Source organism: Dromiciops gliroides, chromosome 1, assembly GCF_019393635.1.
Source record: "Dromiciops gliroides isolate mDroGli1 chromosome 1, mDroGli1.pri, whole genome shotgun sequence".
Lineage (NCBI taxonomy): Eukaryota > Metazoa > Chordata > Mammalia > Microbiotheria > Microbiotheriidae > Dromiciops > Dromiciops gliroides.
Window position 1 is genome coordinate 527,220,728 of NC_057861.1, and position 27,828 is coordinate 527,248,555.

The 27,828-nt window shown below is 38.9% G+C and overlaps 1 protein-coding gene across 2 annotated transcripts in view; it reads left to right on the forward strand.

Annotated features, from left to right (window-relative positions):
* The first annotated feature begins 11,479 nt into the window (after positions 1–11,479).
* The window catches only part of SMURF1 (SMAD specific E3 ubiquitin protein ligase 1), a 115,537-nt gene continuing 99,188 nt past the window's right edge, over positions 11,480–27,828 (forward strand). For both annotated transcript variants that reach the window (XM_043970216.1, XM_043970227.1), the window contains exon 1: positions 11,480–11,736. In XM_043970216.1, the coding sequence (XP_043826151.1) occupies positions 11,682–11,736 (55 nt within the window). In that variant the 5' untranslated portion in view covers positions 11,480–11,681. The remainder of the gene's footprint in view (positions 11,737–27,828) is intronic.

The window sequence follows — 27,828 nt, forward strand, 5'->3', positions numbered from 1 at the left end:
CTAAAATATTCCATTCAGTACCATGAATTTTTTAGGATATAAGACCTTATTCCTTGACCTTCAAATCTTTAATAGCATGCCTGCCCTTATAAGTTGGTTCAATTAGACTGTAGAATTTGTTTGTCTTTTCTCAGCTTTAGGCAAACAGTAGAGAATCTAACTCCTAAATGTAAAATATAATTTAAAAAAAAATGTCTTTCTATAGTCAGGTTCTTTCCCTAGTGAAAACAAAACTGTTTTCCCATTTAGTCCAATATAATCTCATATACTCTAGAGAGCCACTGAAGCATTGGCACTGTGCTTAGTTAAGACATCACAGACCTTTCTCTGTGAACAGATTGCAATGTCTAGAATGATTATACCTCTAAGTGACAACCTGGAGATGGAAATGAACAGTAGAAAAATATGCAGCCTGTGGAGAAAGGAGAATGGTGCAAGCCTTTTGAAAATCACAGGTGGGTGAAGTTTTACTAAAAATAAATGCCCCTATCCAAAAGTTAGTTTCAGTTCATTTAAATTGATGTACACACCAAAATTTTATTATTCCTATTATAATTTGTCAATAATTTCTTTAGGGATTTGCTACAAAAAACCTCTAAATGCTTTGTAAATCTTCCCTATAGAATACATGTGAAGTAGGCAATACTCTAAGATAACCATATGACACAAGAAGGAGTATGAATTGGTATTATAGATCTCAATTGGTCAATAAGCATTTATTAAGCACCTACTGTGTGACAGGCATTATATTAAGTGTTAGAGATACAAAAACAAAAAGGATATTGCCCTTGCCCCTTGAGGAGGTTGTATTTGAATGGGATCAAAATAAATATAAACAAAATAGTTACAAAATTATTTTGGTGGGAAGGGCACTAACAGGTGGGGATATCAGTTAAGATTCTATGTAGAAAGTGGCACTGGAGCCAAGTTCTCAAGGAGACTTGGCAAAGTTATATTTTCACTTAAATACTTATAATAATAATGAATAGAACAGTGTTTTAAAAAAACATAGTGCCCGGGAGGTATATGAATAAGAAGGTGTGGCTGTTCCCCTAAACTGGAGTGACTGAACCAGTGTACAAATGGCTAGACAAAAGGATGTGATGAATCTAATAAGTAATCCACTTGTGCTGGAAGATGCACCTAATAAAATCATGTGCATGAATTTGAAACACCAGTCCTTGTAAACAGTTCTTCAAGAAAGCTGATGATAAGGAACACAGAAGTAGTAACTATTAATTATATACCATCTTCACCCCACACAAACCAGCTGCTGTTAGACCCTGAATTAACTTAATTTGTTTACATTAGTGATTTTAAATAATGAGATTCAGCTACTATCCTTTTCTTTGTATTTAGGAAATCTTTGGCACATTTATCTGCCCTTGTTTCTATTTCTGTATAACCAGGGCAAGATTAAAAAATGTGCATACAAGACAGCCATGCTGCTTCTCATCAGAAAAGAGCAGATGATTTCAATTTAAATACAGCCTGCATAAAGCAGTGTTTCCAGTTCAATACAAAAGCCAGGCTGGGGAATTAGGTCACCTCCTTGCTTGCAGAAAATATATTCTACATGTGAGTATTTTCTCTAGTCCATTTTTGATTATCCATGCATAGATTACCTGCTTTGTAAATTAATGGTCTAGTTTATTCTTAATTATCAATTAGCTTCTCCTATTGTATTACTGGGCTGCCTGCTTCGGCACAGAGGCTTTGAGCAAATCCAGTTCAATTCAACAAACATGCATTTAGCACCTATTCTGCATAACACAATAGGAACCAAAGTAATTTAAATATCAATCTAAGCACAGCAAGTAACAGAAACTCTAAGTCTACCATAAAAATAATAACCAATAACCCTGGGGGCAGCTAGGTGGCTCAGAGGATAAAGCACTGGCCCTGGATTCAGGAGGACCTCGAGTTCAAATCTAGCCTCAGACACTTGACACTCACTGGCTGTGTGACCCTGGGCAAGTCATTTAACCCTCATTGCCCCGCAAAAATAAAATTAAAATAACCAATAATCCTTGCCTCAGATTCCCTCCGGACCATAAGGCCCGGGATATACTTTGGGAACCTCTCAGTTTCAGTAAGTGGAGCCTCTAGCTCCCCTTATGATGCAGTAAAGGGCAGAGAAAGGACTCATTTCCAAACCCATAGAATATCAAGATATTCTAGAGAAATCTCTTCCCTTCCAGGGAACCTGTAACATAAAATACAACCGTTGGTAAAGAAAGACCCAGCAAGGGGAAGGCTCTTTCAATGTCGACTCTTCTGCAGTCAAGGTTCCACTGCTCTGCTGCTTCTGTCCTCCACTGCCAGCAGGCTTCACCCATCTTTCTCATTGCAGTTGGCTCTCCTAGCTCTGCTTTTCTGTTCCTTCCTGTTTGACTCACCTCCAGGAAATGGTGTGGTTTTCAGGTACAAGAGATAGGCCTTGGAACCATTCCTCATCGAAGAATATCACAGCTCTTTTTTGACTTAGGAGTGCATGGTTCTCACACTGATAGTAATATTTGAGTAGAATTATATAGATGGTAGAGGTACAGGCAACAGTAAAGATATCATTGAGTCTATTCCCCTATCTTTGGGCAGATAAGATATTTCCATTTTATTTATGTGGCACTTGAGGCCCAGAAGGGCTGTGACTTACCCTAAGCTCACATAGCTACTGGAGAGCTACTTACTACCTGTGTGGCCTTATACAAGTCACTTAAACTTCGTTAGTGCTCTATTTCTTCAACCATAAAACGAGAGTTGGACTAGGCTATCTCTAAGGACTCTATCTTCTAGCTAGGGATTATATGAAGATAAAAATTCTGTTCTTCTACTTATATAAACTGGCTGGCCTCAGACACTTGACACTTATCAGCTGTGTGACCCTGGGCAAGTCATTTAACCCAAACTGCCTCAAATATCTAGGGCCATCTCCAATCATCCTAATGTATATCATGCCACTAGACCCAGATGGCTCTGGAGGAGAGAGTGAGACTGGTAACTTTGCGTAGCCCTCGCTCACTTAAATACAATTCATTGCAAGTCATGACATCTGTCATGGTCCTCTTCAAGAATGAAGGACAAACAACTGTTATAGAGTGAAGTAAGCAGAACCAGAACAAGTTATAAAAGAGCAACATTGTAAAAACTGAGAAACTTTGAAAGACTTAAAATTCTGATCAATGCAATGATTCCAGAGGACCAATGATGAAGTACACTACCCTTCAGAAAAACAATGGACTCAATATACAGAATTAGATATGATTTCAAAAGTCTTAGTATAGTTTTTAGTTTTGTTTTTTAGTGAGGCAATTGGGGTTAAGTGACTTGCCCAGGGTCACACAGCTAGTAAGTGTTAAGTGTCTGAGGCCAGATTTGAACTCAGGTACTCCTGACTCCAGGGCCGGTGCTCTATCCACTTCACCATCTAGCTGCCCCTAGTTTTTAGTTTTAATAACTGTAACTCTTGGCTCACAGAGCCTTTTGCATGGGACTATCCTCATTGGTGGAAATTGATTGCCTGGTGGTCCAACCAGCATGAAGGATGAAGTTGGTGAGAACTTGAGAGAGATCCTGGTTTCCTGGCTTAGAGAGAGAGAGAGAGAAAGAGAGAGAGAGAGAGAGAGAGAGAGAGAGAGAGAGAGAGAGAGAGAGAGAGAGAGAGAGAGAGAGAGAGATTTTTTTCAGGGTATCTTCTGGTTCATGAAAGGAGAGAGGGGCAACTAGGTGGTACAGTGAATAAAGCACCAGCCCTGGATTCAGGAGGACCTGAGTTCAAATCCAGCCTCAGACACTTGACACTTACTAGCTGTGTGACCCTGGGCAAGTCACTTAACCCTCATTGCCCCGTCCAAAAAAAAAGGGAAGGAAGGAAGAAAGGAAAGAAAGAAAGAAAGAAAGAAAGAAAGAAAGAAAGAAAGAAAGAAAGAAAGAAAGAAAGAAAGAAAGAAAGAAAGAAAGAAAGAAGAGAAAAGCCCTGGGAAGAAGTCAACATTAGAGAAACCAGGACTTCAATCAAAAAGATTCAGATTTTTTCCTTCAGGGACCTTAAAAGAGTTTCTTTGAAGTGATAAATTTAGAGGAATAAAACCAGTAGCCTGTTCTCCTATGTAGAGACTTGATATTCACTTTAAAGTCACTTAATTTAACCAAAAAGAGAGAGGTTTCTCTTTTAGCAGAATCATTCGTTTTTGTTTATTTCACAATAATTTGGCAGGCATATTCCTAATTATGATTAAATTTAGTATAATATTAGAGTGAACTTGAACTTTGTCATCCCATCATATAGCTATGTATTAACATAGCTATAAAAGTTCTGCATGTAGATATTAAATCTATTCCATCTCAGGTACTTAACTAGCTGATAACACTGGGAGAGTCATTAAATCTCTTTGGACTTCAGTGTCCTTATATATGAAATGAGGCTCAATGATCTCTCAGGTTCCTTCCAGCTTATAATATATTAATTTGTATTAATGGGTTAATAAGTAAAAGGAGTGGTATGGTAGCTCTGTCAGACAACACTGCTCTAGGTTTTGGGAAGACAATAGATAAAAACAAGTATCCATGTAGGTAAGAGAATATTGGAAGAAAAATGCTAAGGACCAAGAAATATGCTAGAAATTATAACTATCAGAGAGGAGTTTAGCTTATACTGCAAATAACAGCAGATTGAAATTCAAAGGATAGACGTGTCTTGGACTATGGAAGAGGGTAAAACCCTGCCTACACCAAAAGAGAAAAAATTCTGACTTCTTAAGATCAAGCAGTAGAGATTCTAGATTTGGAGTCACTGCTCCAAGCATCCAGACTAAAGACACTCAGTGAAAACTCCAAACATTCATACCTGTCAAATGTGTTCACTGGAATCAGAATTTTTAAAGCTGGAAAGGACAATAGAGATCATATTGTTGAGAGATGTCAAACATACTAGGGCATTCAGCTTACAATATTCATGAGTACAGCTGAACCAAATAAAATGTAATTGGTAAATATTTAGCAAAATAAATAAAAATACAACAGAACATAGATAATGTTAATCTGTTGTTTTCCTGATGTGCAATTTAGTGAGACCAGTTTCTATTTGAGTTTGACACTACTGATAGAATCCAATCCCCATTCTAATGAATGCACTCCGGTGAGAAGTATGTTGTAGTGGAAAATGAAATGAATTTACTGTCAGGGTACCTAATTTAGAGTCCTGGTACTTCCACTTTCTTTCCTGAGTGATCTTGGGCAAATTATTTAATGTCTCTGAGCCTTTGTTGACCAACGTCAAAATGAAAGGGTTCAGTCAGATGATCTCAAGATTTAAATCCTACATCTTTCTACCAGTCAATCAATCAACAAGCATTTATTAGGCACCCACTTGGTATACAACAACAAAAGTGAAACAGGATCTACACTCAAGAAGCTTACATTCCATAAGGGAAGAGACAACATACACATACAAGGTGATTTGTGGGCAGAATTAGGAAAGGTACATATGGATATGGAAGGATAAAAGATATGGAAGGTGGTACCTGAACCAAGTTTTAAAGGAAAGTAGGAATTTTAAGAGGTGAAGGCAAAGGGGGTGGGGTGGGGGGCAGTATATCCAAGCCATTGAAAAAGCACAGAGACAGGAAATTAATGCTATGAATGAAGAACAATAAGAACATTAGTTTTCCTGAACCACAAAGTTCGTGAAAGAGCATGTTTATTAAGTCTGGACAGGTAAGTTGGGTCAGATTTTTAAAAGTTTTAAAAGTTTGCCATGTTATATTTTGTCCTGGAAGCAATAGGAGCTGAGTAGGGGAGTCACATTTAAGGAAAATTGCCCTGGCAGCAATATGTAGGATGGAGTAGAGCAGGGAGACACTTGAGGTAGAGAGGCTAATTTGGAGGTATTTGCAATAATCTAGGGTCTGAACTAAGTTGGCCAGTTTGTGAGTAGGGAGGAGTAAAAATGTGTAGGATTTAGATATTTATAGTTTGAAACGTCCAATAGTCCATTGGTGGTGCAGGATTGAAACTCTGGGTAAAGCCTGGGGCTGGATATATAAATTTGTGAGTCATAAGCATAGATAACATAGACCTTGCCAGAACAACACCAATTGCCAACCAACTGCCCCATAAGGCAGATAAGCCCTGGGTGTGGCACCATCTCCTTCCCCCACACCAACAGTCTTGTTTCCAGCCCAGGCCCCAGAAGATATCATCCCAGGAAACCAACCTCTTGGAGATGTGACCTGGCCATTGCTTCTGTAGGTTCTGGAGCCCCCTGTGTCCTCAGCATCCAGAGCTACTCAAGACCTATAAAATGAAATTCTTGATACCCAGGTCCTTGACACTGTCAAATGGTTCAGCATCAGAAATGGATAGGATTATCAGTAGAAATGACATGAAAGAATATATATTACCATCTTCTTCACCACTGCACCCTAGGGACCATAGGACCTTTCCATCTGAGTTGTAGTTGAAACCTCCAATATGTATTATCTCATACATTAGAATGTGAATTCCTTAAGAGTAGGGACTGCTTTTCTTTTCTATTTGTGTCCTTACCACAGTGCTTTGCAGATAGCAAGTGCTTAATCAACACATCTTTATTCATTTATTTATTCATGTAGTTTATAATTAAAGCCACAGAGAATTATAAGTTCATTGAGGGAGAGAATGTAGTAAGAAAAGGTGGCTTAGCTAGGGAAACACCCAATTAGGGTACATGAAATGGAAGATAGATCAGGAAGGGAGACAGAGTAGTGGTGTTAGAAAAGCCCAGAGAAGAGAAAAGTATATGGGAAGAGACCTGAATGAAAGTATTACCTTCAAGAGTGATTTGATACAAGGGGAGAGGGCTATTGTCCTGAGTTTTGGGCTACAAGATAGCATTCTATCAAGACCTCAGAAGTGGTAATGATGGTATGGAAGATGTTGTGTTGCCCTTGTACATCCAGCTTTTCCTATTACTATTTCCATATTTTTCATGAGAACTTGTCTTTGTATGAGAACTTGGTATGGCACTGAGGAATATTAGAAATGGGAACAAATGGATAGGATAGATACAACTATTTCTTTTTGGTGAAATGTCAGAAGATATATTTTAACACATTGACACATTATATTTACCCTTTCCAAAATCTGACCTCTCCCATTATGACATTTCCTAGGATTTCAGGAAAATCTTAAAATTCAGGACATTCCATTCCTTTATGGGTCAATAAGCGGTTAAGAATAATCAGTGAGGGGCAGCTAGGTGGTATAGCGGATAAAGCACTGGCCCTGGAGTCAGGAGGACATGAATTCAAATCTGGCCTCAGACACTTAACACTTACTAGCTGTGTGACCCTAGGAAAGTCACTTAACCCCAATTGCCTCGCCAAAAAAAAAAAAAAAAAAGATTTATCAGTGAGACTGGGCACTTGGGATCAAATTCTGGTTCTATGACTTATTAGCTATATAACTATGAGTAAGTAATCTAATTACTAAGGGTCCCACGATCCTTACTTTAAAATGAGGAGGGACAAAATGAGGAGGATTGATGATTTACATCTATCTAGAGCCTATATGTCTGGAGTGGCATTGTGGTTTAATGGATAGTGTGTTAGGCTTGGAATCTGGAAGACTTGGGTTTGACTCCTGTCTCTGTTACTCAGCTGTGTGAACATGGCTAAGCCACTTAACCTGAGTCTGTTTCCTCATCTGCAAAGTGGGGGTAATACCTGTAGTATCTAGCTCACAGGATTGCTATGAGGCTCAAATGAGACAATCTAATATACTTTGTAAAACTTACAGCACTATAAAAATGTCAAGTTGTTGTGTGTTTTTTAATGTCAATTACTATGAACTCCAGAGTACCTGGAACAAGCTGAGAATCTTTAAGAAGTCCCTTTCACAAATATTTGGCATGATTTCATCTAGAACAGGTCATGCCAGAATAACTTCATTTCCTCTTTTGATAGGGTTACTAGACTGGTAGATCAGGGAAGTGATGTAGATATAGCATTCCTAGATATTAGTCTCACTTTTTGTAGTAGTTAAGAAATGGAAACACAGTGCTCATGCACTGGAAAAAAGCTAAACAAATTGGGTACATGAATATAATGGAATATTACTTTGCTGTAAAAAGCAATAAACACAGGAGAAGCAGGGGAAGACTTATATGAACTAATAAAGACTGAAGTAAGCAGAACCAGGAAAACAACATGTGACTACAACAATTTGTAAATGGAGAGAACAAAAGCAGCAGAACTGAATGCTATAAAATAGTAATGACCAAGCTTGTACCCAAAGAGACATAAGAATATACCTCCTGTTGTTCTTTGCATAGGTGGGGGGACTATGCATGTTGTACATTATAAAGTGTCAGATCTTTTTCAAGATGTTGGTTAGTTTTGTTGAACTAGTTCCACTCCACCCCACCGCCACTCCTAAATTGTTCTTTAATTATAAGGGATGGCTCTCTGGGAAAATGAGAGGAGACCCATGTATTGGAAAATGTAGGAGGATACAATTATCTATTAAAATTTATTTGGGGGACAGCTGGGTGGTGCAGTGGATAAAGCACCAACCCTGGATTCAGGAGGACCTGAGTTCAAATCTGACCTCAGACACTTGACACTTACTAGCACGTCACTTAACCCCCATTGCCCCGCAAAAAAAAAAAAAAAGTATTTTTTAAAAAATGTATTTGAAAACTTAAAAAAAAAGAATGAATATGATGAATACATGGAGAAGACAAACAAACTGATGGTCAAGGAAGCAGACAATATACACAATGATTACAATTTAAAGGGAATGAACAAAAATTAAACAACTGAAACAAAATGTTGTGAAATTACTGTGCTGGAGCTTGGCCCCAGAGAATGAATGAAAAAGCATTTATTTATTACTTGATATATACCAAGCACTGAGTATACAAATAGAAAAATCAAAATGGTCTATGGTCTCTACATTTTTTGGGGGGTGGGGCAATGAGGGTTAAGTGACTTGCCCAGGGTCACACAGCTAGTAAGTGTCAAGTGTTTGAGACTGGATTTGAACTCAGGTACTTCTGAATCCAGAGTCGGTGCTTTATCCACTGTGCCACCTAGCTGCCCCATGGTCTCTACTCTTAAGGAGCTTCCACTCTACTGGGGAATATAACACATAAAAGAAAGTTTGGTCCCAAGGGTGCAACCAGCAGTGGAATGGCAAAGCTCAGAGGTCCTTAGGTTACATCTGTAGGTCAGATGACAGCACTGGAGGTCTAGAGAGTATAACCTAGTGATTCTCCATCTCACCAGAAGAAATAGGGTTGATGACCTTCACTAAAGCTGTGTGAGCAGTCAAGTGGCTGGGATGGGATCTGGTTAGTCTGGGTCAGAGTATGGGGGCAAAGAGAAGGCAAAGATAAAAGTGAAAAAAGTACCAGCTTCTCCCCTTTTTAAAAATTGTTTTTTCTCCTTTTTTTTTTTTTAAACAGAAGTGGAGACCATGAATGTGGAAACCTCTACACCTTGGATCTGGTGTGTTGGTTAGTTTTGTTGAAATGTGTGTTTTTTTCTTTTAAGAAATTCTGTTATGTTACTAACTTGTGTGATTCTGGGCAAGTCACTTAACCCCTATTGCCCCACCAAAAAAAAAAAAAGAGTAGAGACCATTGTGGGAGGGGTTAATAATAATAAATAAATAAATAATTTTTTTAAATTAAAAAGAAATTCTGTTATAAAGCATAATTCTCCAGGAGGAGGGCAGAGACCTATAATAGGAATGTACGTAATATAAAAATAAATTATCAATAAACAAATTTTTGAAGTGTATGGTTATTCAACACATGATTCTATTGAGTACTTAGAAAATGTTATCCTAGCCAATTCCCCTAGAAGACAGTTTTTCAAAGATGCAGTTGGAAAAGGTCAGAAACTTTTAGAATTTTACCACTGACAAGTGGAGTGATTGACTTAGTTTTTTCTTTATGTGTCTTGTTTAAACCATCATAAATTCCCTTTCCCACGAGACTGGCATATCAGGGCTGTGCCTATTATTCAACATAAAAACATTCTCTATTCTAAAAATGAATAGTTCACAAACTATTTGTTGAATGCATAATTCTTAATCATCTTCTGAATCACAGAGCAGAACACATAGTAGGTGCACCTATTTACTTATCTGGGTATTGCTAGTTTCATCTCATATTTTCCAAACATCCTAGGTACAGCAACTTCCTGCCTATCTGAGGTTCTCCAATGCCAACGGAAAATCTTTCTCGTTACTTGAGTATAAGATAATCACACTAAGCAGTGGAGAGAGGAAAGGCTTAGGTTAAAGGCAGTCCCTGCCCTCAAGGAATGTGCAGTCTACTTGGGGCATCAGATTCCAACATGGATAAACATAACACAACTTTTCATCATAAGGAGGAGTTGGTGAAGACCTTTACGGAAGCTATGAGTCAAGTGGCAGGAATGGGATCCGGATGGTGTGGATCAGAGTTTAGGGCAAAGAGAAGGAAAGGGGAAAAGTGGAGAAAGCACCAAAATTAGTGGGGATTATGGGTGTAGAAACTTGTATACTTTGCTGTGTTGATTAAGTGCACGTGGTGTCTTGAGGGGAAGGTTCAAATAGGAGCTGGGGTGGGGAGATGAAGAATATCTTTGTGATAGGTGGCATTTTAGTGAGAATAACTAGCATTTCTATATCGCTTGAGTTTGCACTTGATCCTCGCAGCACCGTGAGGCAGGTTCTCTATGTAGCCCCACTGTGGATGAGGAAATCAGGGCTGAGATGAAACTCAAGATTGACTTGTTTAGGGTCACACAACTACTAAGTGCTTGAGATTGAATTTGAACTCCGGACTTTGAGACTCCAAACCCACAAAAACGTTATAGAAACGAACGCTATTGTTATCGTCATCGCAGCTTCCCCGGCTGCATTCTCCCCGACTCCGCTACAAGGTCGCAGCTCGGAGACTGGCGCTTTCGGCCATTGTCGGTTCCTCTTCCCATGTTCTCAGAAGAAGCCGATAATAGTCAACACGTGCGCCCGTAAAAATGGAGGAAACCCCACTCCCCCTTCCAGATAACGGAACGACCCACAACATGGCGACTAACAAGACCCTTCCCCGCCTCCACCTCGGGGAGGGACGTCGGCGACGTCCTCTGCGTCTCCGCTTCACGTTCGGGACACGCTCGCACGCACGGGCTGGGCGGGGGAAAAAGCGGAACGGCCGCGGGAGCGCGCCGTGGGGGAGGGGGAGGAAGGCCTTCGCCGTGGGCGCGCGCGTCGCGGGGAGGAAGGAGAGGAGGGGAGGCGCGGCGGCGGCGGCAGCGGCGGCGGCGGCGGCGGGAGCGCGCGCGGCTCCGGGAGGCGGCGGCGGCGGCGAGGGCGGCGCTCGCTCGCTCGGCGGCTGGTGTCGGGCTCCGAGGAGGCGGAGGCGGAGGAGGAGGCGGTGGCTCTCGACTGGGGGTTGGTTGGGAGGGCGGGTGGGGGGTGGTGGGAAATTTGCTCCTCTCCGGGCTTGATCGTGGGGCCCGCCCCCTTTCCCCCCACCCACCCTGCCCCGGTGTTTGGAGTTTGTGGCCCGGAGGCTCGGACCCAGGGCTCAGCGGCGAACCCATAACCTTGAGGAGGAAGAGGAGGAAGAAGGCAGGGGCCGGGACCGAGGCGGGGGGCGGACTCGGACGGGCTGTGGCGGATCCTTTCCCCCCGGTCGCTGGCAGGAGATGTCGAACCCCGGGACTCGGAGAAACGGCTCCAGCATCAAGATCCGGCTGACAGGTACCGGGGCGCGGGGGGTGGGAGAGAGGGAGGGAGCCGGGGGGCCAGGCGCCCCCCGAAGGTGCTGCGCCCGCCGGGCCAGGGTGGGTGGGGGGCGTCACCAGCCGGACCCCGCACCCCCAGGCCTCTGCGGGTCGTGTACTGCGTGCGCCCTCCTGCCCCGGGGTCCGATTCCTCGCGTTCCCCCTCCTGCCTCCCAGGACTCTTCCCTTGCATCCCCTTCCCCATATCCCTGCGCCCCGGGGTAGCCCGCGCTGTGGCTCCCCTTCCTTCTCCCCTCCCCTCCCCCAGCCTCGGGTCTGGCAGCTGCACAAGTCCCGGCTCCTCGATTCACTCTCGTTTCTTCAATGAAATTTCCATGTTTCCCCCGTCAGCTCCGTAGTGATCCCCATAGGGGTGAATGGGGAAGCCCTGGGGTGCGCATGCGCTATTGCGGGGAGGGGGCGGGGTGGTGCCGGCGGTGGTGTGGAAGGGGAGGGGGGGGGGTGTGGTGTGGACAGTGTCTGCTGCTGGAAACTGTCTCTGCCTGGCAGGCTCCAGACATCCTGTGTCCAGTGTCCAGTCCCAGCATCCTTCTTCTTCCCCCACCTCCACCGCTACCACCCCCTTCTCACCCTTTCCCTCTCCCCTCCCTCCCCCGCACTCCCCTCTCCACACACTGCAGGCCCTGGGATTTGCGTGTTGAGATCTGTGCTTAACACGGAATCATTACTCTGCAAATATATTTCTGCCAGGGGACTTTCCAAGCTAGAAAATTTCCAGCCAAAAGTTCTGTCCGATCCCTATCAGGAGTTTCCCCTCTTGATTTTTCTTCTGCTCTGTGGCGCACACACAAGAAAAGAAAAGCCCTCAAATCTGTATTTGTTCAATTTCTGTCCAGAGAGTTTGATTTTAAAAAAAGAGAGGGGGGGGGAGAGGATGGGCCCTAAGGACAAACACATATTACAGTTAGGGCATTTAAAAGCATTTGTAAAAACATCTGTAGGTAATTTTTTTTAAAACCATATGTTCTGTTTGAAAACCCAGTGTTGCCTGTTGTAGGATCTGTTTCCTGTTTAAATAAAAGGACTTGTGAGTTCTGTTTACAAAGCTGACAGAATAATGAATTATTAATGATTCAGGCCCAGACTGGGGTTTTGTAAGGCAACAGGTGTATCCTCAAGGATCTTTGTTCTTGGAGGAGCCATTATGCTGTACTGAGGCTTGGATGTAAAGCACTTCTCACTATTTTTAAGTTGAGTTGTTTTTATGGGTGCATAAAATGTCGTGTTTTTGACATTATAATACTTGTAAAGTTTAATTACAAGACAACCTTAATTTGCTTCCCAGTTACAATGCAATCTATTACAGACATCAAATCAGTTACCCTTTTACTGTTAACTGCATGTGTGTGTTTTGTTGGAAATGCAGTATGGCCAGGATGTTTTGTTTCTGAAAAAAATATTTTGTTTGTTTTGCATTAGTTGTGCTTTTATGAATTGCAGTTGATCTTAGTTAGACCTGTGCATCTCTTCCCCACCTCATACCCCACACCCCCAAGTAAAGAACAGGGTTTGTCTTTCTCTTCACCACCCCCACCCTCATCACCTCCTCTGTACTGGTTTGTTCAGGATTTTAAATGTGATAGCTGCAGAAATACTTTTAAGAGCTTATGGATGGCATTTGATATTAAAGGATTAAATGATCAGTATTCTTTCCAAAGTGCTTTTTCTCCTCCTCCCTCCCAGACTAAATTGCTGAATACCTAATGGATTTGAGTCAATCTGTGAATGTAATTGTTCTTGAAATGGGAATTGAGAGCTTAGGAATAGTTGTGTAACAGACATGGTGGCAGTTGTCTGTTGAACATTAACTCGTGTGAAAAAGTTGGAACCAAATAGTTTGAAAATAAAATTGGTTTTAGTCTATATTTAAAGTTGGGAAGTTTGAAGTTTTTACACTTGTGGTTTATCGTGCATCTTAATACTTTAAATGTTTTTGATAAAGGTTGCTAAGTTACTGTGATGACATTTGAAAATATGGATTCTAGAGAGGTGTTTTGGTTAGCAAATAAAATGTAGCATAATTAAATACAGAGTAGGAAGACATTAGGGTTAGAAAAGGTATTTAGGACTTTTGGCTGCAGAATTTTGTGGTATAGTGGAAAGTGTTTTCACCAGAAGTGAAGGAGATCTAAGTTCTACTCCCAGGCCTGCCATGACTACTTTTGTGACTTCTTTGGGCTTCATTTTCTTCATCTGTCTTCATCTGTAAAAAAAAAAGAGATTGAACTATAGTGGGGGTTCTTAACTTTGTGTGTTACTGACCCTTTAGTGGTCTGGTGAAAAACATAGGACCCCTTTTCAGAATAATGTTTTAAAAAACAAAATAAAACACATCATATTACAAAGGAAACAATTATATTGAAATAGTTATCAAAAATATTTTTTAAAATGTTTATGGACCACACATTAAGAACCCGTACCTATATTAGACTAATATCCAAGGTAGTTTTCTGACCTAATAGTCACATTGTTACCTATTCTAAATTAGAGGTATATGGGTATATATTAAGTATATATTAAATTCGATATTCTATATAGCTAAGCTTTAAAAGATAAAACGAAACTATGACTTTTGGGATACTCTGTATTCAGAAATTTTGGCTTAAATGAGATATCTTGAATTTGATTTATTATAAACATAATTTAGTCTAGTGATAATTTGTAATCATTTTTGCCATGGTAGTGAAATTTTTCCGTTTTGTATTTTTGAAAATGATTGTGTAAATCCATTTTATGTTGAAGTTGTCTTCAAGGGATAATTTATAAATATGTACTGAATATTAGTGGACATCTTAATCCTTTATATTTATATAAAGATTTGAAATAAATGCTGCCATAATTAATGTTAGTTTGAAACAGTTTGTTGTGATTTCAGTAGTTCATTGAATATATTTTATGCAAAATGCTTGAATAATTATGTATTTTTAAAAATTTTGCAAATACTTTCCCCCAGTTAAATTGTGATCTCTGTAGGCAGGGATTCTTTTTGGCTTTTTTTTTTTGTATCCCCACACTTTGGCACATAGTAGGTACTTAACAAATACTTGTTGAATTACTTTCCATGAAAAACAGACAAGTATGTTTCAGAACCAATTTGATTTTAGATTTAAGCAGGTTTTGCAAAACCTTTTTTCTTATGTGGCATATAAATGAATACCAGATACTTTTATTTTGTCCATTTTAGGTAAGAGTGGAATTTTTGTGAACTCTGTGTGCTGAGAAATCCAGTCCTTTTCTTGAAAGGACAGCTTTTTCCTATTGTTACTAGTCAGTCAAAATCCTGCATCTATTACTTCTTTTGTTGTCTTTTTAAAGTTCTGATTCTAAACGTTCTATATTAGGGGTGGCTGGGAAATTCAAGGTAAAGGAAGGTGGGGTAGTATTCTGATGTGCTCTGACTATATAAAGTGTGGAGAGTTATTTTTAGAAATCTTTTCATATTTAAAGTTATGGTGATTTAGTTGTTGGCTTCCCATTAATGTGGTTTTTTGATATGTCTGTAGTAATGACTGCTGCTGATAATTGTTTATCATTAGGAGGTAACTGTAAGCTTAGCTTTTTTGTTCAGAAATGTTTAAAGTAGACATACTGGAGGATCTATGACTATACTACCTCACTTCTGTTGGAAAGGTACATGAATTTGTTTTTAGCAAACTTAGTACATTAAATGTTTTCTCAACCTATTTCTTTGTGATGTAGCATAACGAAATTTACCGCACTGTTTTTTTTTCTCAGTTAGGAAAGCACAAATTATGAGATTCAAATTGATCTCCCTGTTCTAATTCATTGATCTCCCTGTTCCAATTCATCTTCTACCTAGCTTTCAAATCGATGTTCCCTAAAACACACGATCATGTCACCCCCTTATTCAGAAATCTTTAGTGGGTGGGTCCCTATATTGTCTCTAAGATAAAATAAAATAACATTTAAAGTTCTGCACAGTATGATTCCCAGTGGCTTCATGCCCTTTATGTATATGTACTATGTTCTAGTAAGACTGGCCTGCTCCTAACCGTTCCTGGTGTAGGGCATCCCATCCTTCACCTCCTTGCCTTGGCACTGTCAGAATCACAGTGGACCCTAACCTCCACTCTGCTTCTGGGAGGGCCTAGCTTCCCTCCAGGCCTATCTCAAGTGCCACCTCTTAGCAAAAGGTTTTCTTGGTTGATACCCCACCCCTCCACTTTGTTAGTAAGCTCTCCTGGAACTGATTATATATTTTCCTACTGGGGGAGAGAGTTCATGCTTGATATTCCTGCCAAACCCCCCCCACCCCCAATGAAAGTTCCTTGAGGAGAAGTTCTCATTGCTTGTCTTTGTACCTGTAGTACCTAGTGCACAATGCTTTTTGCTCTTAGTAACTTATTGAAATTAATTGAAATCTCTTAGCCAGAATCCCAACTGCTGTAGTGTAGATTGATCTTGGGACTGCTGTAGAAAACATTGTGCTGGTTCTTGATTGTTCACATTTTGTGGCCCCAGACCCCCTCTGACAAACAGTTCCATAGGATGATCTAGTATGAATAGAAGGATCTTACTATTGGGTGGGAACATACTTATCAGTAAGATCACACATCCTTCTGAAGAATTTAGTATCACGTAAACAATCCTATCAGTTTTATTGATGTCTTCTATTAGGTTTTTTCTTTTTTGTTTTGTTTTGGTTTTGGTGAGGCAACTGGACTTGCCCAGGGTCACACAGCTAGTAAATGTCAAGTGTCTGAGGCCGGATTTGAACTCAGGTCCTCCTGACTCCTGGGCAGTGCTCTATCCTCCTATTCGTTTTCTTAAAGTGGCTAAGCCATTTTCCCCATTGAATCTTCATGGAATGATGATGTGATGATTTTCAAGTGTTTATAAGTGGTATTACTGATTTTTAAAATCCAAACCCTCCATTTTTAATACTCTTAATTTAAGCCATCATTCTTCATATTAACTTTGATTAATATCCTTAAAACTTTTTTCTTCAGGTCTATTTATATCTCAAACACAACTTCTATTCTGAAGCATTTAAATTTTATTTTACTTTTCTATCCTGTGGTGTGTTTTTTTTTTTCTGCAAACTTTCATGTTCTGAATACTCTCCCTCTCCTAGTCAACATGTTTTGAAACAACCTGGTAGAGAGAGAGAACACAGTGCATTAGATGGTGATAAACGAATCTTAGTTATTTGTGAAAGTAACATTTCCTTTTGCAGAAAAAAAAAGTCTGTACCATAATATTTCAATTCATCTCATTCAATTTGGATTAGTTGTTCAGTTGTGTTTGACTCTTCTAGACCCCCGTGGACCATAGCACACTAGGCCCTTTTATCCTCTCCTGTCTCTTAAAGTATGTCCAAGTTCATGTTCATTGTTTCCATGATACTTTCTATCCATCTTATCTTCTGCCATCCCCCTTTCTTTTTGCCTTCAGTTGTTCCCAACCTCACAGTTCCATTTTGCCAGGCTGCTTGAATGAAGAGTACTTATTACAATTAAAATGGCTGAGTTTCACACTCATTTGTGGGAAAGAAAGGAAAGTTTTTTCTTAATCTGGAAAAATAACATTTTGATCCCTTTGTGATATTTTTACCCATTTAAATTTCTGCATCAGAAAAACTTAAAGAATTTCAGCTTTTTCTAGTTTGATACAATATTTATAATGCTAAAGATAGATTAGTTTGAGAGAAATAATAATTTTTAAATGAACACTGATGAGTAAATCAATTATTTCTCACCAGAGAGCTTAAAAGATTATATGCTGTTTTTTAGTGAGTGAATTTTTTTTTCAAACAAAAGCCTCCAATTTAAATTGACTTATTGTCCTGGATTCTGTGGCTACTATAGGCAGAAATACTTAGAAGACCATTCACTTAAAAGTACAGAAGTATTTTATATTGGCAGAACAAGATTTTAAAACAAATGAACAAAAATGTTCAAACATTCCTGCCTGTGCAAGAATTTCTTACTGTGTCTGCACATGCAGTATATGTAACACCATGTATGTGTTTAGACTGAGTGGAATGTTGGGTCCATATTTGTGGATAAGACGGCCCCTTTTATTGTTTCAGAATAAGGCTAAAATAATGTACAGTCAGTGAGTCTATGGGGATGCACAGCACTCCATCAATTCCAGCTGTGTTCACCTCCATTGCAGTTGAAAGGAATTCTAATTGGCTAAGGAATGTCTGTAACATCATGGATCATTGAGCATGAACCTATTATGCTGGATGCTGTGTGATGCACTTCAGATGTTTTAAGATCAAGAGCCTGAACCTTATAGTTTGCTTTCAAGAGACTTGGGAAATAATATTGTAAACCTGGATATTCAGAGTAGTAATCTGCTTTTTTCTTGTGTTTGAAAAATCTACTGAGTAATCTAAAGGAGATAGTGCTTTCTGGTGGCCTGAGCACTATACTAGAAGTTCAGGAATCTGAATTTTACTTCTTATTCCATCAGAAGGTATTTGAACAAATTAATGATCTTTTATGACTCAGTTTCCCCAAGGTAATGACAATAAAACTTGCTTCCTACTCAGTCTTATATGGATTTCTAAAGGGAATGATTAGAAATTATTTAAAACTATTTTATTTGTTTTAATTAGCCAAGATCTGCTTTCTCACCTCATTCCCCATACCTCTCCCCTCGATTGCAAACACAAGTAAAACAAAACCCATTAGAAACGTGTATCAGTCAAAACAAATTTTCACATTGGGAATGTGCAAAAAAAAATTTGTCTCTTAAAATATGATGATGTGATGATTTTCAAGTGTTTATAAGTGGTATAACTGATTTTTAAAATCCAAACCCTCCATTTTTAATACTCTTAATTTAAGCCATCATTCTTCATATTCTGTATTCTGTATTCTTTGTTTCTCAAGAGGTGATATAACATGTTGTATCATTAGTACTCTGTATTACTGGTCATTATGCTGATAAGAGTTTAGTACAATAGTGTTCCATTATATTGATATAGTATAACTTGTTCTCCATTTCCCAATTCATGGACATTCCCTCAGGTTCCCATCTTTTGCCACCTCAAAAAGAGTTATAAATATTTTTGTACATTCTTAGAGTTTGTTTTGCTTAGGACTAATCCCTTAATGTAGTCTCCTTCTGATTCCCCCACCCCATTTTCCCCAATTTCCTTTTATTTTTTTGAGTAAAATTATTTTTGTGCCCAACTTTGTGTGTATGTATTTTTCCTTCTTTTGACCATATGAGAGTGAGACTCTTCTTTGTATAGTTGTCTACTTGGGCACCCTAATGATGTAAGATAATTTTCCATGATTTCCCCCCACCCCCATTCCTCTTTCCCTCTCAGTTCTTTTCTTAAGATCATCAAGAGATGAATCACTCCCAGGCCGTGTCATATTGGACTCCTATGAACCTTAATGATAAGATTGAGAGGGGACACATAATATCATCTCTCATCTCTCCATATTTGAATGTAAGCGGTTTATCCTTGTTTATTCATGTTTAACTTTTATGTTTCAATTCACTCCTATATTTAAACTTCAGTGTTTCTCCTTAGCCCTGGTCTTTTCATTAGGAATGCTTGGAAATCTATTTATTAAAGGTTCTTTGGGGGGGGGGCAGGACAATGAGGGTTAAGTGACTCCAGGGTCACACAGGTAGTAAGGGTCAAGTGTTTGAGGTCAGATTTGAACTCGGGTCCTCCTGAATCCAGGACCGGTGCTTTATCCACTTCGCCACCTAGCTGCCCCCAAAGGTTCATTTTTTTTTCTCCTGTAGCATTATACTCAGCTTTTCTGGGTTAAGTTATCTTTGGCCCTTTGCCTTCCAGAATATCATGTTCCATGTTCTCTGCATCTTTATAGTGGTGGCTGCTAAATTGTGTGTGATCCTCTTTACTTGAATCCTTTTTTTGTGGCTGCTTGCAATATATTTTCTTAGACCTGGAAGCTCAGGATTTTGGCTATGATGTTCCCAGAAGTTTCATTTCAGGACATGACCAATAGATTCTTTCTTTACCATGTGGTTCTAAGAGATTTAGGTGATTTTCTTTTAAGAATTATTAAAATATGATGTCTGTACTCTTTTTGGTCATGGAGTTGAGCTAGACCAGTGATTCTTAATTTTTTTTCTCTTGGGATCTGTTTGCTGTGAGATACCTTACATTTTCTCCTATTTTCCCCCCAACTTTTAAACTTCATTTTAATATTTCTTGTTGCCTCATGAAGTCATTGGCTTGTTTTTGGTCCATTCTGATTTTCAAGAAGTTTGATGTTTGGACAAGGTTTTGTACCTCTTGTGCCAAAATATTCATTCCTTTTCCAATTCTTTCTCTAGTACCCCTCATTTCTTTTCCAATTTTTTCCTCAAGTACTCTTATTCCATTTATAAAAAACATTTAACAAGTCTTCTTAAACTCTTGCTTCATCTCTTCTAGAAATTCTAGTTCAATTAAAACATGCTGTGAGGCACTGTGAATGTTTTGGAGTCATTCCCTTCTGCATTTGTGTCTTGAGCATCTCTGCCACTGTCAAAACTCATTTGGGGTGGGGGTGCTCATTCTTCCAGTCTACTTTCTGACTTTGGACCTGGTGTTAGGGCTGGGCTCCATCACACTTCTGGAAGTAAGGTCTGGGCTGGTTCTGTTGCTGCTTTCTTAGGGAATTGATTGTTCAGACAGGTTAGGAACCTGAAAGCTTTCAGTGCTCCCAAAGGGGTCTGATTCAGGGGAAAGTCTTACTGCTTCCCCCCTAGTTTGAACTCTGAAAGTTCCAGACTTGGGTTTGGGTCTATACAAAAATAAATTGATGCTGGACTCGGCCTGTATCAACCAGCTGGAAAGTTTTCATGGTTCAGAGTGGCTGAATTGTGTACTCTTCTTTGGCCTGGGATCCCAGACATGGTTGTTTCTTCCTCAGTAGACCGGGCAAGATGCTTTGAGACTTTGCTCTCTGCTTGGAATCTTAGCCATACTAATGCTGCTGCTTACTTCTGAACTTCCTGCTTTCTCTGTATACTATTCAAGGCCTCCATGTATGATAACTTCACTTCCCTAACCAGGGTCCCATCGCAGTTAGCCCTGAATCTATGATCAGGAACTGAGTAGTAGGTGACAAAGCTGCCAGTTTGTAAGCATCCTCACCCCATTTAATGACCTGGTATGAATCTGATACCTCCTCTCACTTTGGTGCACAGCTTCTCCCTGGGCAATGGAGTGCATCCCAGAGAATTTTCTGGCTTGGTCCCCATCCCTAGTATCCACAGACTTCACTGTCTTCCTGTGTCAAGTTCAGCTGGACAAATGACTCGCTGTGGCTTTTTATAGATTAACCTGTAAGGATTCAATCTGGTGCATTTACTTTTCTTTTTAATAAATTTTTATTGATGTCTTCTGTTTTCATTATCATAGTTATCCTAGTCATTAGTCCCCCTCCCCCTCCCAAAGAGCCACTGCATACAATAGTGTTTTTTAAAGAGGAAAAAACAATTGACCTTGGGGTGGCTAGGTGGCGCAGTGGATAGAGCACTGGCCCTGGATTCAGGAGTACCTGAGTTCAAATCTGGCCTCAGACACTTAACACTTACTAGCTGTGTGATCCTGGGCAAGTCACTTAACCCCAATTGCCTCACTAAAAAAAAAAAAAAAAATTGGCCTAATGATCAGTACATCAAAAAAGTTCAAAATGACACTTGATGTACAACACCTCTGGACCTCTCACCTCCATGAATAGGTGGACTGGGGTTGTCCTCTTACATCTTACTTGAGTTTTGTTACATTTACTTCTGATTTTTTGGTGTGTCATTCTTTCCATTTACACTATTGTCTTTACTCTGTTTCAGTTCATAAAGCTCTTTCCATGCTTCTCTGTATTCATCACACATATCATTTCTTTCAGCACAGTCATACTCCATCACATTCATGTAACACAATTTGTTCAGCCATTTCCCAATTGATGGCCATCTACTTCATTTCCAATTCTTAGCTATCACAAAAAGGGTTTCTATAAATATTTTGGAGTGTATAGAGTTTTTTCTCCTATCAATGGATTCCTTGGGACATAAAGCTCATTAACGGAATCTTTGGTTTAAAGGATATTGACATTTCAGACATTTTACTTGCATAATTCCAAACTGCTTTCCAAAATTATTGTGCCATTTCATGGCTCTACCAAAAATGCATGAATGTGCCCATGATTCCACAACAGCTCTCATGCCCCAACATTGACCACTACTATTCATTTTTGCCAGTTTTTGGGGTGTGAGGCAAAACTTCAGTTTAGTCTTTCGGAACAGTACTTCATGTATTTGTGAATACTCTGCAATTTTTCCCTGAAAAATGTTTCTTCATATCCTTCAATCATTTGTTTATTGGGAAATAGCTATCAACCATATATATTTATTAACCATTTGTGTATCTTAGATATGAAGTCCTTATCAGATAAATTTGATACAAAGATTTTTCCTCCATTTAACCACTTTCCTTCTTATGCTAGGTGCATTAATTTTGTCCATGCAGAAGTTTTTCTATTTTAAGTAATCAGTTATCTAATTTGTCTTTTGTAATTACCTCTATCTCTTGTTTAGTTAAGAATGCACCTCCTACCCATAGTTGTGAGAAGCATATGATCTGTTTCCCTTCTAATTTTTTAATAGTGTGATCTTTAATATTAAGGTCTCATATCTATGTAAAATACATTGTGCAGTTTGGTAAAAGGTGTTGTTCTAAGCTGAATTTCTTTCAGACTGCTTTCAGCTTTCCCAGCGGTTTCTACCAAATAAGGAGGTTTTTTCCTGGGTACAACCTGTCAAAGACAAATCACTGAGTTCCATTGTCTTTTATTCTCCTTTGTCCAGTCTGTTCCATTTATCTTTCTCTTTCCACTTTTCAGCCTTTAATAAAATGGTTTTGATGACTACTGTTCTGCAGTATAGTTTTAGTCTGAAAGTGCTATTCCCTCTATGTCCCTACCTCTTTTCATAATTTCCCTCAATATTCTAGATCTTGTTTTTCCAAATGAATTTTGCTATTACTTTGTCAAGTTCTATAAAGTATCCCTTTGGCAATTTGATTAATATAGTATTAAAAGTATAAATTAATTTAGGTAGTATTGTTATTTTATTATACTGGCAGAGTCTATACATGAGCACTGAGTATTCCTCCAGCTATTTAAGTTGTACTCTTATCGGGTGTATTTTCTAGATCTTTTTGGAGTAGAGTTCACTGCACCGTTTCCCATCCTTGCCCCTTCTTGGCTCTGCCTCTTGATTACAGTTTTTTAAGTGTGTTGAGCTTTTAGGGGAAAGGTACTATGCAAACAAATATTCTAGCTTATTTCCGAGTCCTAATTATATCACAAAAAAGTAAAATTAATGAAAGCAGTATATTTAGTTCATGAGGAAAATGGATTACCTTGCAGAGCTCTAGACTATTAATATAGATAAAAATTTTCAGTACAGTTGTAGTCACTCGGTACTCAGAAGGTTGTTATAAAAATACAGTATTGTATTGGCATCTAGTAAACTAGTTCTTAATATTAACAAATGAAGTTTTTAGATGTTTAAGGTGAGGGGGAGAAAGATAGTAAATTACATGTTTAACCTTACGAACAAGAATGTCATAGTTTGGATTTAACTGGGGTTCTCCCCCCCCCCGAAAATGAATGTATTCTATGAGAGAAGTTAGATGCCAATTGATGTAATGAAACATTAATATGGTATAATAAACAATATGATGAATTCAGAGAAGCAGGTGAAGACTTATAAATTAATCCAAAGTTAGGTAAGTAGAGCCAAGAAAAATAATAGGCTAAAACAGTGTAAATGGAAAGAACAACGAAACAATAGAGATGGAATCCTTTGAAATGGTGTTCAAGCTTGACAGCTAGGTTGTACAGTGAATAGAGGATTGTTGGGTTTGGGGTAAGAATGACATGACTCTGACATATACTAGTTTTGTGACTCTGGGCAAATCATTTAACTGCTCACATCCTCAGTTTCTTCATCTGTTAAATGGGGATAATAATAGCACCTGCCCAGCTGTGTTGTTGAGAGGCTCAAATGAGGTCATCTAAAGCATTTTGCAAACTTTAAGTGTTAGCTATTATTATTATTATTCCAGAGGAAATATATGAATGCACTTCCTGACCTTTGCAGACATGAGGAGACTCTGACTGTGGAACACTGCATTTAATATTAGACTTTTTGATATCTTGGTTAGTTTTACTGAACTGTTTTTTCCCTTGTTTAGTCTTCATTGAAAGAGATGGCTTTCTGGGAATGGGAGAGAGAAAGATGTATTGGGAAATCTCGGCGATGTAAAAGCAAAAAGAATTGCAGATTAATAATTATCATTCTGCTTCTTTCCAGTTTCAAAACTTGTCTGTCCTAGATTGAACTTCTGTAATAAATGAGGCACAGGATTTGGATAAGGACATTTTTATTTAAAGTTGTGCTTTGTGTCATTTATGTGGAATTTTACTTAGGGGACATCTCAGAACTTTGTGCAGATTTCCTCATTTCTGGTTAAAATTCTAAGAAAAACTTGCTTTCTTAAAAGGTATTGAGTATTTCTTATTTATTCAGAGAGATTGTTTTGTCTGCCTTTCAATATGGCTTATAGCCTGATAAATTTTAGTGGTATATTGTATATTTTTGATACTGTAGGCTTTCTGAAGACTGGTAACTCAAAATTGGAAGTGCTTCTTCCAATATATTTTGCATTACACCTTTTCTGTTATTTCCAATTTCTGTTATTTCTTAATTCCAAAGTCATGCTAGATTATATTTCCAAGTATAATACCAACAAATTCCAAAATCTAAGATTATATGTGTAGTCTTAGCAGTGCTTGATATAATCATCTTTGTTCTCCTTTTAAACCAAAATCAGCACTTCACAGAAAGACTTCTTCTCTAGTCAATTTTTAGATAATAAAACCTGTTGATCCATTTTATTCTTAACACAAAGCACCAAAAAGTGGTGATTAGTCTTTTGCAAGATGGGGACATGAAAGAGAGGGGCTCACAGCTATTGGTTTAAATGAATTAAAGGTTTCTGTACATAGTCACAAAAGTATTGAGGTATACTTAATTATAATACTTTCTTACCTCAGAAGTCCTGGGAAGTACCTTAGGGAACATCTAATCTAATTCTCATTTTACACATAAGGAAAATGAATCTTAGGGGAGGGAAAGTGACTTGTCCATGGTCATAAAGCTAGTAACTAACAGAGGTAGGATTTGAACCCGGATTCTCTGAACCCCTCCCCCAAACTATAATCATTCCACAATTCCATGCTGCTTCCAAACTATTTTAAAGAATCTCTGATTTCATTAGTATGTGGTTATGCCCTTAATTAAGTTTCAGTATCACCTTACCCATATTGTTAATTTTATGAGTTGCTGTGACTGAGAAATTCGTTACCTCTTTGCCAAACCATGTGATGCTGTGTCTCTGCAAAGTGAACCAGGCTCCTGGTTGGATGACAACCTGTGGCCATGGCCATATTCAGAGCCTTTTCAGTTTGGTGGGTTCTGCCAGAGCTTTGAAGATTTAAAGCCAAAGACACCTGATTACCACAAGGCATGGAGAGTAGGATTTTAATGGAGGAGTAAATGTATATGCTTTGAATAAACAGTATTCTTAAGTGACTGAATTTGCTCAAAGTACATTTATTTTGCCATAGTCACTTTGTAAAGAGAATTTTCTTTAATTCCCAAATTAGAGAAATAGTATGTGGTATTTTACATTTTACTGTGATTTTCGTGTTTTACCCTATTAGTAGTTTCCCCATGCATTATATGGTTCAACAAAAGTATGATAAATATCTGCTCTGTGCAGTACAGGTTTGGAGACTTGAGGTTCTTTTTTCAGCCTCCTTTTATTCAGTTAAACTAATAATTATCAAGGGTTTACTATGTTCCAATCCATTGTGCTAGACTCTGTATTTACAAAGAAAAAAAATAAATAACAGGTTCTTTGCCCTAAAAGAGCTTACAGTAGAATAGAGGATAGAAAACATATACATAAATAAATATGATGCAAGCGAAAATTTTATAAGAGAAAAGGCAGGGGCAATTAGGTGATGCAGTGGATAAAGCACCGGCCCTGGATTCAGGAGGACCTGAGTTCAAATGTGGCCTCAGACACTTGACACTTACTAGCTGTGTGATTCTGGGCAAGTCACTTAATCCTCATTCCCTCACCAAAAACCAACCACCAACGGGGGAGGGGGGAGAGGGGGTGTCAGGCAGGCATAAGTTATACAAGATACTATAAGAAAATTTGAGGTTGGGCCACTTTCAGCTGGTGAGATCAGGCAAGGGCTTCATTCAGGAGGTTGCATCTGAACTAAACCTTGAAAGCGTGGGGATTTCAATTGAATGAAGTAGAGGAAAGGTATAGATGGAATTTATCGAATACTTGGGGGATGCTCTTCACAGAGGTAGGGAAGAAGGTAAAAGAAAATCAAGGATTAGCTTAGCTAGTAGTCCAGTTTTCTTGGACCCTAGAGTGTTTGAAGGGGGAGCAGTACAAAATGAGATTGGAAAGGTAATTTGGAACCAGATTCTGGAGGGCCATAAGTGTGGGGCTTAGAAGTTTGTATTTTATCTTCTAGAATGTTCTTAAACAGTGGAGTGAATGTTTTTTTAACTGGGAGAGTAATGTGATCAAAATTTTGCATTCAGAAGACTATTTTGGCAGCTGAGTGCAGAATAGATTGTTGGGAGACTATTAGAGTCATTAGGCAAGAGGTGTTAAGGGCCTGGACTGAGGTGGTGTCAGTGTGAGTGAGAATGGGAAGTGTTGAAGGGAGAAATGTTAGAGGTTTCACCATCAATAGGAGGAAAGAAGTTCTGATGAAGATTAGGTTTTTTTGAGAGAAAGATGGTATTATTTATTTTTAATTCCTATTTCTGCCATGGTTTTCCATGTCTCATTTATTACTCTCTCATTACTCTGTCTGTACCTGAGGCACCACTGTCAGCAAGGGTACTCTAAGACTTGAAGCCATAATGTCTTCATCAGTCAAAGCCCCTTGTGTTAACTCTCGCCCTTTAGAAAAAAGAATGTACCTGGAGTACCTTGCTTAATCCTTGACTTAACCACCAAAAAGAAAGACACACACTACAGAATGTGAGAAGAGGAAAAAAGAATGGAAACAATTACTTGGAATAAAATAATCTTCCAAGTTATGACCCTCTGGTACTACCTTATAAACTGTCGTGTCAATAGGTAAAAACAGAGAACATATAGGATAAAGTCAGAAGAACATTAATCAGAAAATGATTTCTCCATTTACTGTGAGGGCAAGACCATTATGATTATTCTTTTTCTTTTTTTTTTTTTCAGGGCAATGAGGGTTAAGTGACTTGCCCAGGGTCACACAGCTAGTAAGGGTCATGTGTCTGAGGCCGGATTTGAACTCAGGTCTTCCTGAATCCAGGGCTGGTGCTTTATCCACTGCGCCACCTAGCTGCCCCCAGCCGTTATGATTATTATTATGATTATTGACTATCTCAAGCAGTGGCTTTTTTTTTTTCATTTACTGTCTCTCAATATATATTTTGTTATATACCTAGTTATATGCAGTCTCATCCATAAGAACATGAGCTCCTTGAAGACTGGGACGAATTTTGCCTTTCTTTTTATATCTAGTGTTTGGCACTACATCTTGCCTGGCTCTTAATAAGTCCTTAATAAATATTTTTTGGTCTGATTGATTCGAAGGATAAGTTTCTTGGTGGCCCTTGTATGTAGACAATTTTTCCCAAGAATCAGTGGAACTTTCACCTCTTGAGATATTTAGATAAAACAACCATATATAGTGGTTTTATACTCTTAGTAGTGGACAAATATATAAGTGGACAAATCTTTTTCTGTCACTAGTTGAAATATGGAAGGGAGCAGCTAGAATGAAAAAATAATTGATTTCTTTAATGTGTCTAAGATGTTTTGTGTTGACATGGTAGGAAAAAGCTGATATTTTTATCTTTACAAATTGTAATACTAGGGCAGCTGGGTGGCACAGTGGATAAAGCACCAGCCCTGGATTCAGGAGGACCTGAGTTCAAATCTGGCCTTAGACACTTG